Genomic DNA, 18,000 nt, shown 5'->3' on the forward strand with positions numbered 1-18,000 from the left:
AGATGATGTTTAGATGCACCGACTCAGACACAAAACCTGATGGCAAAACACAAACTGATGAATACAGCCACTTTTTGGACTGTCTGTAACTAAACACTTCACGTCTCAATGCATCTGTTTATTGTTTTCTTAATACAAGCAAGGATCCAACCAGAGAGAAGACATTACAAACTTTTCTTTAAATTATTCTTACACAGTTTCTTGTTAACTTGTTTCTGCTTCTTTTTTCAATAGATGCCTTTTCTCACTTTGGTTTCAGCCTCAAATTCATTAGGTTCTTTTTTTTTTTTTTTTTTTGAATATGCTTCTTGATTTTCTCTTCTCTGAAGTAAACAATCATACAAGCGTTCTGCTCCAAGTCATTCCTGCCTCCCATAATATCAAGCCACAGATGTTCAATAAAGCTCATCAAAGTACATAAGGAGACTCATCTACCAAGAGCCCAAGCTGTTAAGTCTGTTCTAAGGCGTCCCACTGAGCTCACCCAAAACAAGCATTTAATGAGATGGGTGCTGACATAATAGCTGAATCTAGAACTAGAAAAACTAAGCATGAAAAAAAAAAAAAACAGAACATTCAGTCGCCTTGATGCACTGGTGCTGAAGTGACAGGGATTTCATATCAGAGTGTGTCAGCAACGACATGACCAAATATCCAATGAATGAGCCTTTTGTGAGTCTATGGGAGTTTGATGGTTTTGTCATTGTAATATGACAAAGCCAAATAAACAGGATACAATATTCTCCTGTAACGGTTAAAGTGATGTTGAGCCTCTGAACAACAGGTTGCTTCTCTGACTGGAACCCACAGTAACTGTCCTCTCTGTTTCTGCTCCTCTTAGTTTCTGTGAGTCTCACAGCAGCAGTAGTAGCAGAACTGATCCTGGATCTGCTCAGGACTAACACCTCGCTCAAGGACGATTCAGCAGGACGTAGAGTCGAAATTACATTTGGGAAATAGAAATGTGACTTCAATTCAGCTCTCAGCTACAGCTGCGAGTCTCAAACTGAGGGTTGCTCGAGTTTATCGTGTCAAGGACAACAAGATTTTTTTTTTTTTTTTTTTTTTTATAGATTTTTGCTTTTTTTCCCCCATGGCTGACATTGAAGAGTGAGGGATAGAAAGGAAGATGACATGCAGCACACAGGAAAGAGTGAAGGCTGCAGTCACATGACGCACACCTTTAACTGCCACACTGACATGATGCACCGCGTCACGTCCACACAGGAAGCGTTTCAGCCGCCGTTTTCAGTCGTCCATCTCACGCATGTCTGACGGACATGCTTCTATTTTAAATACTTTTTACACACATAACTGCAGTGAGTGTGTGTTGAGCTCTGAGCACTGCCAAAACACAGATGACTTACACCCAGCACAGTTCCTGAACGCATCCTGTGTAGACTCAAGGACTAGAGGTGCTGCTCAGCGGAGACGTTCCTGTGTAGACACAGTGTGATTGATAAAAGAAATCTATTATCTGGGAAGATTTTTGATTTTGATTTGAGAGACGCCCATTAAAAGGCTTTTATCTAGATACTGTCGAGATACTTGACACATGGAAAAAGAAAAACACATATCATCCACTGGTTCTATTAAGTCAAACTGTTGTGACAGGAATCTAATCTTCCAGCAATCTTCCAAGTTTCTTTCTTCTGTTCCATTTTGATTCTCAATAAAGGGATAATAATAATAACAATAAAAAAACACAAAAAAAACAACACTACCTGCGAAATCCACAAATATTTAATGCCCAGCAATATGAAAAATGTAGCCGACCGAATGCCATTAAGTATGCCAAGCACCAAAACATCAATCAGCCTGCTACTTAATTATGATATAAACTGGTCCTGGCTCTGGTTTTTGAAGCCTGTGAGCCTCTGTGTACTTTTTAAAATATTACTAAAGTTGCTGCTGGGGGAGGAGATGCAGCCGACTCAACTTTAAAAAAAGCACAAGATGTAACTGCCAAGATATCCACACACAGCTGAGATCAAAAACCAATGCCAGAGAGGACACCTCAGAGTTTGAGACTTAATCTTAATGCAGCCAAGATCTGAAATGAAAGTGTGAATAATAGATTTGATAAAACCTGGTGTGACTGGATGCACCAGGTCGAACCCACTCACGGGTTTGAATCCTTCCATTCTGCAGCTCAGTCAGCGTTTGTTTAGAGCTGGAGACCTAAAAGTGTAAATAACACTGACAATACAGAAACAAAACTCTTGTGTTGATGAACGATCTGGACACACTGGATCTAGCAGCTATACAAGCAGAGAAAGAGACTAACATGAAAATCAATAACAGGCAAAAGACAGGAGTTATTCATCTGGCCCGAGTTCTGTTGTGAAATTTCAACTCACATCAAGCCCAGCCACATTTATCCAGGACAGAGTGACAACATTTTACAATGACATTTTCTTTGTAGAAGAAGTGGTGCCAACATGAGAAGACCACGAACGTGCCTGAGAAGTTAACAGGGTAATCGAATGTGTGCTTTAACCTCCGTGGCTCCTGTGAAGCTGCTCAGTGCCCAACAGCAGAACGCTGCGGTCCCACCAGCAAGCTCCCAGGTGTGAATGTGTGTAAGTAAGGGGGGGGGGGTGTGCTCGCTGCTCACTAAATCCCATTTCCATGGATAAAGACATAAAAGTTACAAGGGAGGGAAAAAATGCAGATGGAAGCGTTTTGCAGGACAGACAAGACAGAATTTGTGCTCAGTGGTGAAGTCGTACTCTGACATGTTCACGCTCTGATTATCTCAAAAACACACACACACTCACAAATACACACACTCAAGTGGTCACGCATGCTCCAATACATGTTTACCACTTATTCTAAGATGCACCCACTCACGCCTCCACACACACACAAACACACTTAAGATTTATCTCCAACTCAAACTTGAAGGGAAAAAAGACAGTTCAAAAAGCAAACACACAAACACAGAGCAACCACACACACACAAAACAACAACAAACACATCCAAAATATACTCAGCACAAACATAAAAACACCCTGCAGCTCGCACACACATGTAAACAAGTTATAAACAAAAACTCACACTCCATTAACACTCTATAGCACCTTAATACAAAGATGTGAAATACATATGGCAAAGAAGAGAAACAAACAAGTTGACAGACAAACTGCTCAGGGCGTAACAATACACAAAATACACTAATTTGGCGGTTTATGTGGTGCAGCTTAATAAAGCTAAAGCAATCGTCTAATACAGCAGTTCGGCAGTAAATCCTACAGCTGTAATGTTCAGTTTGTGTTGAATATTTTTGTTTATGATCATTTTGGAGGATGTACTTTGTGTTGTTGTTGGTCTGTTTTGTGTTATATGGTCAGATGTTTTAGTGTTTTGTCCAGCCCATTGATATCAATGAGGGTAGGGTAAATAACAGAAACACCTCTCAGGTGTTGCTCTGAAAGGAACATTACAACCATCATGAAGGGAGGATTTACTGCAGGACTGTTGTATTAGACTGTTTTAGTAACTATATGTATCTAATAAACTGAGTGTATGTGACATCATCTTGGAGCAGAAAATTATTCCCACTGTGACCCACTGTTTATCAGTCTCGCCTCTCAGCGGTTACATGTTTATACACTTGAAATGCGACAGAGCTAAATGTAATGATATTAGTTTCTGAGTTATTAATGTAGGATTCAGCTGCTGCCTGAAAGGTTTAACACAAGTGTCCAGTTCAGAAATATAAAATCACTTCCTTTGGGTTCAGTAGCTTAATCCAGAAACGTAAATACTGGACATTTAAAATGCTTTTTCAGGCACCGTAGTTCTGCCAGTGAGATGGGGAGGACATGGCGTAAACAACAGCACATTCAGGGAGTAAACATTTATATTTCTTTTTTGTTGAATAACAATATGAAGCTAGATCAAAGCACACCTTCATCCAAAAGCTACAGCAGAAGTAACACGCTGCAAATCAAATATAAATACAATCATTAACTATGACAGGTCTGTCTTGATCGTTCTGTGGTTTTCACAGATTGAGAGAAAGGATTTGCAAAGTCTGAAAACATCACAACTTCGATACACTTGTAGGATGAGTAACAACTTTCCCCTGATGAACACCACCAACAGAAATATGTTGGTTTCACAACAAAGTCATTTATACTACAATTGTTTCTGGAGTTCAATGTTTTCAGAGAATGAAGAAATTAAGGACACTGTCACTGACCCATTTTTTATTCTTCAATAAATGTTTCCGTATTGTGGACACGGTTGCGCTTGTAAAAAACTTGTTCTTATTATTTCAGAGCTTGTATTATGTGAATCTTGTGATCGCAATAATCAACTACTCCAAAGTCTGAGAAATGATTAAAGTCGAGAACCTCATTTGCACATTTAATGCTTCAGGAGGAATTAAAAAAGGAATTTTCTGCTGTCATTTCTTCTGTGAAACAAACCAAAGTTTGTTGTAGCCTCTATTACACAGACACACACCTTGCAGACGGACTGGAACTCCTCATTCTCATCATCGTAGCAGGCCAGCAGGAAGCCCCCGTAGGTGCCCGTCCTCTTGCCTTTCCCCAGGTAGGCGCCAATCACACACAGGTCTACTGTGTCACCCACCCCATCCAGGTAGTCTTTCTTCAGCTGGGGAGAGGACAACACTGTGAGTCATTACTGAGATTTGTATAACACTCCTGATCAAAAAATACACATCAGTTACAACTAATAGGTAGCGGTTTTCTTTGCATAAATTTAAAGCCAGAGGGCACAATTATGTGTAAATATGTCATTTACTAATAATGTGAACTGTCAGAGGTCTCAGCTGCCGCCTGGAAATAATAACAAGCTAATAGTCTTTAAAATGTTCATGTCCTCCAGAAATCTGAAGCCTGTTTGGCCTTAAAGCAGGGTATTGTAATTAACTGAGGTATGTGAAAAATGTCCTTTGTCTTTATGAGGACTCATCATTATTTACACTTAAATGAAGTTCCTCTGATACAATAAACAGCTCTGTTTAAAGATTCTTTTATTTGGATTTTGCAATAAACTGGGACATTTTCAAGAACGAGAAAACAGCGTTTGCACCATCAGAGAAGTAAATAAAGATCGTTGAGTTGTGTAACACAAATGTTGGGGTCAGTGTGTCTCCATGTTTACAGGTACTGTGCGTGAAGTGTGTGTGAATTAATAATGCTGACCCCGACTGCAACCTAGCACACACACACGCAAACACACCTTGAGCCAGTTATGAGAGCGCTTGGCAATTTCGTAGGTGGCATCTTTCTCCAGAGTCTTCACCATCAGGCCCTCACAGGAATCTACACACACACACACAGACACACAGACACACACACACACACACACACACACACACACACACACACACAAACACATTAATATACCAAAACACGATTCTTCCTGTGCAGAAAGGAAATTAACAGATTATCTCTCAGATACACAGAAAGTCTTTGTCTCCAACTGTGACACACACACAAACATACACACAAAGAGGTGCAGGGACCAGGGCTCCAGACCAACTTTTCCTCTCTCACTGTTACAGGCAGCGTTGAACCTGATGACCATTTCATTCTCCTCCGTTGAGCGATTACTTTCATCTAACCAGCAGGAGCAGGGAGGGGCCCAGTGTTGTGGTTGATGCATTGTCCCCTGTAAGTTTTCTCTCACTGTCTTTGTGCAGCTTCACAGTTGCAAGCTTAAAGCGTGTTGACCTATTAACAAGTCTAGAGACGCCTGTAATGGATGGGCTGCGTTGCCTACAATACACACGCAGCATAGTATTCTCCTTGTACCACAACCGCAGGTACTCTGTCAGCCATTGTGCTTGAAAGTAGTACTTTTTCTTCTTCGCTGGCTCAGTCAGTCTCTCCCTGTCTGCACCTGCACTCTCCACATCAGTTGTGTCAGAGTCGGGACCTCTCGTTGGTTCTCTCTATCCCCCAGCCTCCTCCTCTCTCTCCTCCTCTTTACAATAATCAGCTACAGACGGCTTCATCATTGGACCACGGTAACAGATACATGGGTTGTTTCAGGATTTTCACAGATGATGAAAGTGCAGGCAGGCGGAGACCGACTGAGCCAGTGAAGAAGCAAAAATAGGACCTTCAACCACAGAGCAGTCAGAGGGGGGAGGACAACAGCCTAATGATCAAAGTGCACTCACACAAACGTGACCTTGTGAAATTTTATCTCTCTCTCAAAAAAATGGTTGCATATGTGGCCATCATGGACACAATCTGGAGCCCTGAGGACATAAAGACAGACAGGGACAAGGACACAAACATATAACTCATATATACACATAATACACATGTGGGTACACACTCTTATGTTCTCTCATTTATACTGAATCAGAAACACAAGAAAACTCAATTATACAACTCACAGGTTCCATTTCTGATCCATACACACACACTCAGACAAACACGCAGTGATCTAACCAACATCCAGGTCAAACAAAGAGACAATACAAGTACACAACTACTACACACATCCCTCACACCATTTACACATGAAGGCAGCAGGCAAAGGCACAATGAAATGAAGCTCACGCAACACACCCACACAGAAAAAAATGGTTCAAGATGCACAGGGACAGCAGGCGAGGAAACAAGTACACAGTTAGTACACACACAAAGTTCAGGACACAATAAGACAGGAAGAAGGAAAACAAGTGAGAAAGTCTGTCTCCATCTCACACATACACATCAACACAAAAAAAAACAACAAAAAACCACACACACCTCGGACAGACTGCTCCAGGAACTCAGCGATGGCGTCTGTGTTGTCAGAGTCAATGGATCGGGCGAACACAAACTCTCCCTCCACCTCTGAAAAGCTTTCTCTCAGCAGAGCCCGACGCCGACTCAACGGCTGTCGCACAAGGGACTACACAAACACACACAGACACAGACAAAAAAAACAAAAAACAAACCACATACATCATTACAAATGGCAAAACTGTGTATCATTACAACCATTTCCTCTTCGTAGCTTAGAGCCTTGCAATGACAAGGATGAAATGCCATCTCAACTAGCTACCCACACAAACACAAACACACAGTCTCAGAGTATACTCACAGAAACAGTCACGACAGCTTTGGACACACATACAAACACCCCCCGCCCATGCACACGCACACACGCACACAGTTTCAAACCTGCAGAGCACACACAAGAAGACAATCACTATGAGCATGTTCCCAACCAGACACTGTAGTTTCTGGGGCAAAAAAACCCCCAAAACAAAACAGATGAAATGGACATTAATACTGCCAAATTCAACCATTTCAACACTTAAAGATAAAGTTGAAAAGCTTCATAGAGTGTTGTTAACAGGTTGATGCACTGAAAGTTGCAGATTACTGTAGTTAGTGATGGGACTGAAATGCTCTCTTTACCTTGCTTAATTTCAGGCAGAATAGATGCAGCGCCGCCTTTTATACTAAAAACTAAAGAATTAAAATGGTTTCTAACACACTACTGACTATATACATGTGCGAGGGATCATATCTGTGCTTGAGTCCAAATTACATCCGGTGCCACCCCAACCAGCTGAGTTTCTGATTCAAATGCAATGTTGTGAGTATTTTGTATTCGATGTTTTTCATGTTATTCAAGTCATTTCACTCTCCGATTATATTTTATAACCCTCCTCGACAGTCCTGACTGCAGCACACACTGTTAATGTTGCAGAGTGTGATGTGAAGCATTACTATCGATGCCCACAGCACGTACCACATACATTATACAGACAGTCGAGATACAGCAGTCAGGAGAGGCCGATCCAGGGAGTGAATTTGATAAAAGTTGTGCTGTTCTGAGGAAATGATGAGTGTCACTGCTGGGAAGTAGGACAGTGGCATATTCTGACATACTGACATGCATAAAGACAGGCTGTGCAGGCTTCTATGGAAAACACTGGCTGCATGTGTTTTGACACATGTCAATGGTCACATTCCCACAAAATCCTATTGGTTTAATTCAATGACTTTGTGTTTGTTTAGAAAACTCCTAAAACCTGCTGAATTCCAAAGACCAGTACCAAGGACATGACCTTGATGTCCTGAGTGGTAGCTACTGCAGCTCCTGCTGGTCGGTTTGGGCCTCAGCAGGAAGGTATCAGGTGGGAACAGCATGAACAGACTCTCAGGACACAAGGAGCTAGCAGTGACAAGTTCTGCAGTGCACAGGGAAATGGACAATCCCAATTTGTAGTGAAGCGAAATAAACAATAAATAAATAAAGGGTAAGAGCTGATTTGAAAAAAAGACACAGACCATTTGTTTACAGAGACAAATTAATTCAGAAAATTTACATAAATGCCATATAAGTGGGATGAAGCAAAGAAACGGTACAACTTAAGAGTCACTGACGCTCTTTTAATTATGTATTTTTGCTGTTGTCCACTTGGGAGAAACTCACTTCGCACCAGCTGATGGAAACGTTCACTTATTTGCATTTTGGCTGACTTTTATAAATCTGCTGAAAAAAAAGTGCATTATTTAGATGTAGACATACACACTCTCAGTTCCATACTCAGTCACAATTACCAGCCATGACCCACACACACACAGTCTCAGACGTCCTCTCATAAACGCGGACGCTGAGACAGTCTCAGACAGACACACACTCAGACACACTCCACTGGAATTACAATGAGCGTTACAATCATTATCTAGTTACGGCCTCCAGTAGCACCATCATTGGCATTCAGGGACGGTGTTGGCATCTCAGCAGGGCGATGAGCATGCAAGCACACTCACAAACAATCAACACGCGCACACACGCTGGTTTTAAATGACAACAGGGGCGTCGAGAAAGATCTCTGGGTAATATTTTTCTCATCATCACTGGGTCTTACCTCGCCATTGAGATAGAGGAGGTCAAAGGCGTACACGCACACTTGCACTTTGATCTCCGCCGCATCCACGTCCTGCAGAGAAGCAGCAACACACAACACACACACACAAATATACATTTTAATATTTTTCCCTTGACAAAAATATGCAAATAGACGCATCTTATTCACAAATCGGTACATCCAACCTTGGGAGTTGTTACAAAGAGCTCTTTGATTTCCCTGCCGTTCATCTTGAAAGTTAACCACCCCGCCTTCCCGTCTTCTCTCTTCCTTTTAACAGCGTTACCCCTCCTCGCTGTATCTTTCCAGCTCTTCCAGCATGTTACTTCCTGCTCCTCCACTCACTTCACAAACCTCTTCTACTTCTCCATCTCCTTCTCTCACCTTTCCAACACCTTATCCTGTTTATTCTGCTCTTGTTTACTCCTGTCAGACTCTACACTGTCTAGTTTCTAGCCTTATTACAGGGTTTCCACCGAGACCCTGATGTAAAATTTCATGACTTTCAGGAACTGCGGTGAGAAAATAATTGAATTCATAGGATCGAGCTGTTTGTAAACTCACCGTTTTGTTTGAGTGTGTGTAATCCTTCCTTTCTAACTACTCCCTAATCAAAAATGACCGATTTACTACATCATGTGGCATCATTAAAGCTGAAAGGTGTCCTGTGGAGTTTTTGACCAGTGGTGGCACCAGGGAGTAATGTTTTTTCCATTGAGTGATGCCATACATAGCCCTGTCAGTGTGTGGACACTATTTCACTGCTCTACAGGTGGGGGTACTGCACAATGAGATGTAGCAACAAAGGCAGGGAAGAAGAAGGCTGCTAGCCTGTAAACAAGAAAAAATCTAAATCATTTCTGTGGCTGCTTTATTGGAACGGAAGTGCATTCAACAAGTTTTTTATGCTTTAAGGATACGCGTTTGTGTTTTGTGATTAATACTGAAAGTAAACAGACACTTTGTTTACGAGAAAACTCCACGGGGCAACTTTAAGAAAATGTCTTAGCAAGTAAAGACTTAAGTGATGTGTAAATCAGCTGCTAGGAAACAAAAAAGCTTTTGATTAAAAAGCAAAGTATGTATTAAATCTACCTTTGAATGGTTTATAAGTGTAGGTAACATTTCTTTTCTTTGAATATGTATACACAGTAATGCGCAAAAACTTTGGCCACTTCAGATGTTTAGACTTTTATCCGTCACACAAAACCACAGAGAGGCATTTGCTCGGTCTGAAATTCACTCTGCAGCAGGACAATGAGCCCAAACATACAGTCAGAGACATGAAGAACGACTTCTGGGTGGTCACAGCAAATACTGATTAGATTTAGGTTTTTCCTGTTTACCAACGCTAAATAATAAGCAATAGCTATTCATAAAAGCATGTATGTGTATGTGGAAAGCGTGTTTCAGAGGCAGTCGCATCAAGACAGTTGATGTTTACTTGTGCTAAACTAACATTAGCAGATGTTATTATGTCATTTAACAAAATGTTTTTGGCATAAAATTTCATAATTTGAGTTATAATGTAATATTCTCAGTTTCTCATTCATAATTTTCAAAGCACAGCATTTTATTCAGCACTGTGAAAGATGTGTCAGCAACATTAGTACCGTCTCAGCAGGGTATCAGCAAGCTAACAGCGTTGGTTGAGTCAAACCTGTTACTGTGCAGTAACATCTACTTTTTACATGAGAACTGGTTTGAGTGATTTAACTTGTTTTATTAAGAGATGTGTAAATCACCACTTAGTACACTCTTCAGTTATAAATAGGCCAAGTTTGATGTTACAAAGAGCTGATTTGATGATATTTAAAATCTTCTCTGACCACAGGTAAAGGACTGCGATCAGGCAGACATGAACATGAAAAGCCAGCGTTTCAAATAAAACCTCTGCAGTCTTCAAACCCGAGAGATTTTTTTCCCCTGATTTATCCCTGTTCTCCTTCATTCTCCTTTTCACACCCTCATTACTTTTCCTCCTCCGCTCATTAATGATGTTTAATTAGTCCATATCTGATTCCATCGCCTCATCTGAAATATTTCATTTCAGCAAGAATGCTGGTGGTAGTGAAAACAGTGGAGATGTTGTTACGAGATGCCAGAAGGGCAGTGCAATCAGTTTGTGCATCAAACCATCATTACAACTAATCATGATTTCATAGTGGTCATAACAGTATCCAGCAAGAAAAAAAAAAAAAAAAAATCATCATCAGGATAATCATTTTTATCCATTTTCATCTTCACGTTCTCCACATTTGCACTCTCATTTCTCCTTCCCTAATTTACTTGGATGTCATCATGCATACAGAAAGACAGGGTAAGACAGGGAGCAGTTCCACCCTAATGTGATTGCTGTGGTGGAAAAAGGCCATTATTCTGATCCAAACTGAAAAAACACCTTGCTGACATTTTATTCTCTTTTTTTTCTCCTTCCATCTTATTATACCCCTCTCCACATCGTACCTTTCGCTTGCGGGTGGTGAGGACCTGGAAGGGCTGGATCTGTTTCTTCTCACGATCCCAGGCGACAGCCTCTGAGTCCAGGACGCAGGACACCACCGAGTCCTTCTTCACCTGTGGAAGAAATGATGAAGACACAGCAAAAAACACAGATTATTCTCAGAGAGAGACGAGAGGGATGAAGAGGGTTTTTCATGATTTGATTGAAAAAAAAAAAAAACATGATGGTATTTGCCAATCTGAATTTAAGCAACATCTGCTGTGGCAAACGGGAGATTGTGTGAAAGTTTCACTGAAGTAAATCCAACAAACTTTGATTCAAACTCAGTATGAGATTTAACTTTTTGAAAAGGCATGAATACAGGCATATAGACATGTTCAGGCTCTTTCAGGGCCTGCAGTGACCCTCAATTTGTTGCCAAATGCCTTGGAAGTCAACACATAAAATTTTTTTCTGTGCTACATTTATCTCTTGAGGAGCCAAGTTTGTCGCTGCTGTCTTTTCCTCTCAACCAGTTACCAAACTGTTTAACACACCCCTCACTTGGTTGGACGCCCACACTGTGCCAAAAGCTTGTTTCTCTTTGTTTTGTTTTTTAAATTCTGCGTTAAGTAAAAGGCTTTGGCAGCTTTTAGTTCTTTCCCTGTGCAGGAAAAACACTGACAGGGTTTAGGCTGTGGATAAACCGTCTAGGTCAGGGGCAGATTATATTGACCATCACCGCTGCTTTTCAACATCACACTGATTGGCTGCTAATTATCTTAGCCACCAAATCCTGTGTGAGAGGCTTAATCTCTTACTTCCTGGTCGATTCGAGGCCAACGGGATTCTTTAACTGTTTGAATTTCCAACCTGACCCAGACCGAGAGACGATTAGTGAAGTGAAATCTGAAAGGTCATCAGAGAAAACCAATCAGAGCTCGGCGCTGGAGACACATTAGAGGTAACAGGTTGTTTGGAAACAGTCTGATATATCTAACGTATCCAGTTATCCTCATAAGGTCATTAGGACTAAGTAATGCATTAATTACAAATTAACGTATTTGTATTAATATTAATGTCTTACTACTAATTCATAATTTAATGCATTAAGGCACTATAGTAGCTTCGGGAAAATGAGTTTTCCCTCATTAATATGCAAAATAATGCAGCAAGGTGCTGTAAAATCTAATCAGACCATCTCCTCTATGCAGCGGATGTGTGTTAGTGTGAAGTTTCACTCAGGCATTGTTCATTTATTGTGTTCACATGAATTTGTGGACGCACAAAGACGCCGCCTTGACAACATAATGTCAGACACAGGATGCAAATTTTCATCTTTTATCAGTCGTCTGCCGCATTAATGGTCAGTAATCGATATCTGAGATGCAAGCTTCATTTAAACAACTGTTTTCACAGCACCAGTAAATTAAATGTATTAAATTAAGAGGCATAAATTACATAAACACAGGAAAATTATCTCCAGCATAAACTAATTGATATGAAATAAATGCCATCGTTTAAAAATGCTACATCTTACTCACAACAAACAAATTAAGCAATCATGCCCAAGTTTTTCACACTGTTTGTCTGTTTTTCCATCTAAAAACCTCACGACTTAGGCAGAGATAATGACATAAGTAAAAGAAAAGAGGCAGCAAATGAGAGGTAAAAAAGAAAAATGACAATAAAAACAGGTTAAGGGGCGTAGAGAGATTGAGGAGAAGGGAGAGCAGCAGGGAGAGACGATGGCAAAAAAAGTGAAAGAAAGGGTTTTAAAAGGGAGGGAGATGTGTGGAAAAGAGTGTGAAAGAGAAATAGTGAGAAGGGAGATGGGGGATTTAGAGGAACTGAAAGCAAAAACAAAAAAGGTGAGAGAAGACAGCAGACAGGAGCATCGACAGACATCGAAGGAAAACAGCGAATGTGTAAGGAGTGCAGAGGGAAAGAGAGGGAGGAGTAGTGAGAGGGGAAAGGTATAAGAGGCAGGGAGACAGACCGAAAAAGGTGAAATTGCAGACAGGCTGTATCAAAGCGCTGAAAAAAGATGAGAGGAAGAGAGAGACAAGAATGAATAAGACAAGAGTGAGAAGAGAGGAGAAGTAAAGGTGAAAAGAGCAGCGAGTAGTGATGGAACGAACAGGCATCATCAAGAAGTAATGAAGAAGAAAGGAGAGGAAGGATTAGACACAACGTCATGAGAAAGACAAGTGGACGGAAGGAGCAATGAGGTGAGAGCGAGAGACAAAGAAACGTGTCGCTTTTAAAATTATGAGCAGAAAAAAAGAGCAGATGAAAGTCGGTGTGAGAGGGCAGAAGCTACGTGAGATCATGAGACACAGGGTGTGAGAGGGAGAGGAGCAAAGTCAAAAACAAGAGGAGGGGCAGGTAACAGTGAAAAGTAAACTTTCGGCTCATTTGCCGCCATGACCTAATGCTGGGGTGGGGCAGGGAGGGGGGCTGAGCCATGAGAAAACCACAATCATTCAAGTGTAGCTGCACAGAGCTGCTGGTTTTCAAGTAAGGTGAGGTGAAAGAGGTCTGTCTACCTTGATGATGAGCTGGAGGTGGCATCAGCAACATCTCGAAAAGGTTTAAGGTTAAAATGAATTAAACTTCACATTCATTTCTTTTTTTTTCCCCAGTAGAACCTCTTCTACTCATCCATCCCAGCCTCAAATCACTGCCACTTCTCAAGTTACAAGTTACATGAATTATTGTTTACTACTTTAATCACAGACAGAGATTACTTTTAAAAGATAAGAAAAAACAATGTGAATACACGTTTTGTGTTTATGCTGCGAGTTAGACAAATTTGTTAATGATGTGGCTGCTAAATTCTGTTTTTTTCTGTTGGAATCTGCACTGATTTGTTCCTTTAAATGTTCATACGTTCACCGTTCCTTCCTGCAACATTTAAAACTAATCTGCTCACCAAATGATGCCAAATAATTCCACATCTTGTTGTGTAAATCTATTTTTGGTGCCACTAACATACATAACACCATGACAAATACAATGCATTTCCAACAGCTGCTTCAAAATAAAAGTATCCTGTTGGAAAGAGTTTTAAAAAGTTTTTTGGGGCATTTTTATTCTTTTATTAGATTTAACCGTAGAGATGACAGGAAATGGAAGAGAGAGATACGCAGCTGAGGCCACTGATTGGACCTGAACCAGGGACACTGCAGGTCATGCTCATTACCTAGGCCACCAGAGCGCTCCTTCAAGGGAAAGTTTTTAATGTGAAGCAGCAGGAAAAGTCAGTTTGCAGTTGCAGTAAAACATAACACGCCTCTAACAGCAATGAGGAGACTATAAAATAAGCCTGACATCTGAAAGAAGGAACAGGAACATAGACGTTACGATGAAGCTACAAGTCACAACAGTACTGAGAGTTGAACACAGAGACTTTTGAAAACAGAAGCAGCAGGACCAAAACAGTGTGGGTAGGTGTGTGTTTATCTCCTGCCATGAGGCCACAAGGGCTACAGTGGAAAAAAAAAAAAAAAAAAACACTACTCAGACCCCCCCGTGTCAACCAGATAAAAGCTGGTCGCTTTGCTGCAGTTGCAGCCTCCCACCAACCATCATTTACTGCCTACATGATTCTGAAAAGGACCAAACAGTCACCGGGTAGATCATTGCCATTTAAAAATAAAAAAATCGAATCTTTCTTTGGGATTAAATTCATGACACCTTGACAGGAAAAACCATCCCCCCAGTTTTCCCCTTTGGTTTGTTTATCAGCTGAGAAGAATTTTTAAGCAGCAGTAGTAGTAGTAAGTAGTAATAAGTGTGATTCACTGAGGATCGATCTGACATGAAAACTACACGCCTTGTAGAAAAAAAGCAACTTTCTCGTCGTGATGTGAGACATGTTGCTCAGCACACTACTTCAAAAATAAAATTCACCTAAATCAGGAGATGATTCTTTCACTTTCTTGGAAGCACTGCAGTGCTGCCTTTTCTGCATTAGTAATAAACAAAGAAATTCCTGTTCTTTTTTTTTTTTCCCCATCAACGGAAAATTCAGTACAGGAGAAGTGCACCTGTTTCCTCTTATAACCAATAAATTATACCTTAACAAATTCCAGCAAAGGGACCTATTAGTAACCTTCACTGACAATGCTGTGAGTTTATCTGATTCAATAACCTGCCCTGATTAATACAGAGCAGATGGGAATGGCTTTTATTATTATTATTGATGTTTTAATAACGTCTGTGCACTCAATGAAGTCTTGAAAACAGCAGAAGTGAATGAGAGAGGCAAGAGTGGAGAAAGCAAATGGATACAGCTTTATTTGCAGTTCCTCACTACAGCAGAAAAAGACACTCAGCAGGTGCTGAGGTAGTGAGCGTGCTCAGATAACCCCAGGCCAACTGCCAAAGCTTCAGGTACCGGTGATCGCTTTCTCTCTCCCCACGCAAGCACATCCTTGCTAATTTGGTGAACCTTCCCACAGCTCCAACTTTAAATTAAATGACTAGTGTTTTTCATGCCTATTAGAGAGATGAAGTTTCATGACAAGCTGGTTTAAAAATCCAGTTCTTCGTGGAACTTCAAAAAAGGAAGTTAAATGGCTGGTGGTGGCTCTTGACGATTGAAAAGGGACGAGAGGACGGGGAAGGGAGAGGACAACAAATGACTACAGGTAACAAATAAGCTTTGAAGAGCGGTTTCAAACTGAGGCAGAGGCAGGGAGCAGGAGTGGGCAAATGGAAACCAGACAGTTGATAGAAAGGTCGAGAGAAAGCGGCAAAATGAAAGACAGACTCAGTGAGACAACTATGTGCAGTTGTTATTTGCACAATGTGAGAGCCGCCAGTCAACAATCACGGCTCAGGGCAACTCGCCACTCTCCCAGGGGCTGAGCTGCAGCGCTGTGCGTGTTCGAGCGTTTTACCTTGGGAATACGAGAGATGATATCGGGGTATTTGCTGGTGTTGTCTTCCTGGTTGCGGCTGAATATTCGAACCTCGCCGCTCTCCAGAATGTGAATCTGTGGGGAGAAATAAAGAACAAATAGTACAATAAATAAATAAATAAAAATAAAGGAAATAAAGATTTTGATGTGGTCTGTTTGGGTTATAAGTGAAACTTGATTGGTTGGATGTTTGAGTGGAATTCAGTGCATTTCTGTCTTGACTGGCAGTTTACATGGTGGAGAAATGATGCAGTCATATATATTCTTAGTTATAAGAATATCTCCAAAATATGTTTTGCTGGGGTCAGATTAAAGAATATTTTTGTCTTCTGAGATGGTCGCTGTCTTAGATTAGCCAATTACAGTCAAGCTGGTTCCTGACCAACCATATGTGGCCTTCTCTCACGACTTCAGTGACGTACACAGGTGTCTTAAGATTATCAGCGTCACCGTTTCACCTCTAACTAATGAATATTTCTTTATTGATTAATTTGGCAATCATTTTAGATTCGTCTATTAATCGTTTGGTCAAAAAGCAGTGGAAAATGCAATCTCAATTTTTCACTGTTGTAATTTTCCAGTGCCCAAGGTGACTTCTTTAGATTGCTCATTTGGTCCAACCATTAGTCAAAACCCAAAGATATTCAGATTAGTTTCACACCAGTAGAAGCTCACATCTAAGAAGCTCAAACCACAAAATGTTTTAGTATTTTTGCGTGAAAAATTATTTAAATGGTCTTTGTGGCAGAGAGTCTGCCACAAAGTCTGGCTCTCATCATGCCCTACCTTGATGGTGCTTGGAAGCTGCTCAAACTCTGACCTTAACATGTGTACTGTGTGTTTGTATCTACCCAATGTTGTTTCCCCATAGTTTAGTTTCACTATTGCCATTTGTGTCATTGTTGTGTGCATCTATTGTATGTTTGTCTGTCTGTCCTGGAAAGATTTCACCTTCGTTGCTCTTCCTGCAGTTTCTTCCTTTTTCCCCAATTTAAGGATTAATTAAGCTTTTTTCCACATCTAAACCAAAGGTCAAAAGACAGATGGCGTTTATATGCTGTAAAGCCCTTTGAGGCAACATTAATAAAGTCAGCTTGACATGAAAAATATGATCCAGTCATTAGAGAACTCAGCTCTTACTGATCTCTCAAACGTGTGAATCATTATTTGTCCAGGGACAACAGATGACTCTGGCTCATTCACAGTTCTTTTTTTCTATTGATCAATAGATATAATTTCTCATCAATAGTAAAAAGAAATACAGAAACAATCATTTCCTTTGACTGATTAGATGGGACACACCCTCCATTAATACATACAGTTATTTTGATTCATCAGCTGACACACACTTGCAGATGCACACTTTCTTGTGGCTACTCCCCAAATCTGAACAGTCACACTCACAAAATATACTCCACACACACACACAGTTGAAGTGAGTGGTGTACCGTGAGTCCCCCTGCTGGCTGTTTGAGGTAAAGTCCACTGCAGTGAGACCAGAGAGAGAGAGAGAGAGAGAGAGAGAGAGAGAGAGAGAGAGAGAGAGAGAGAGAGAGAGAGAGAGAGAGAGAGAGAGAGAGAGAGAGAGAGAGAGAGAGAGAGAGAGAGAGAGAGAGAGAGAGAGAGAGAGAGAGAGAGAGAGAGAGAGAGAGAGAGAGAGAGAGAGAGAGAGAGAGAGAAGAAGAGGACGTCATAGGGTTTGTTTGCTCTCGCTCGCTCTCTCTCTCTCTATCCTCTCTGTTTCTGTTTCTCCCTCCCTACTCAT

At 40.9% G+C, this 18,000-nt stretch overlaps 1 protein-coding gene across 1 annotated transcript in view; it reads right to left on the reverse strand.

Moving 5' to 3' along the window:
• lig1 (ligase I, DNA, ATP-dependent) overlaps positions 1-18,000 on the reverse strand; it is a 49,120-nt gene that overhangs the window by 11,595 nt on the left and 19,525 nt on the right. Inside the window, exons 18-23 of the mRNA XM_071491423.1 lie at positions 16,215-16,310; positions 11,331-11,441; positions 8,865-8,936; positions 6,745-6,889; positions 5,219-5,301; positions 4,475-4,627 (exon numbers count right to left, since the gene is read on the reverse strand). Coding sequence (XP_071347524.1) covers positions 4,475-4,627; positions 5,219-5,301; positions 6,745-6,889; positions 8,865-8,936; positions 11,331-11,441; positions 16,215-16,310 — 660 coding nt within the window. The remainder of the gene's footprint in view (positions 1-4,474; positions 4,628-5,218; positions 5,302-6,744; positions 6,890-8,864; positions 8,937-11,330; positions 11,442-16,214; positions 16,311-18,000) is intronic.

The sequence above is a fragment of the Trachinotus anak genome, unplaced genomic scaffold (genome assembly GCF_046630095.1).
Source record: "Trachinotus anak isolate AG129_WGS33_773 ecotype Australia unplaced genomic scaffold, CSIRO_AGI_Tana_v1 ptg000012l, whole genome shotgun sequence".
Lineage (NCBI taxonomy): Eukaryota > Metazoa > Chordata > Actinopteri > Carangiformes > Carangidae > Trachinotus > Trachinotus anak.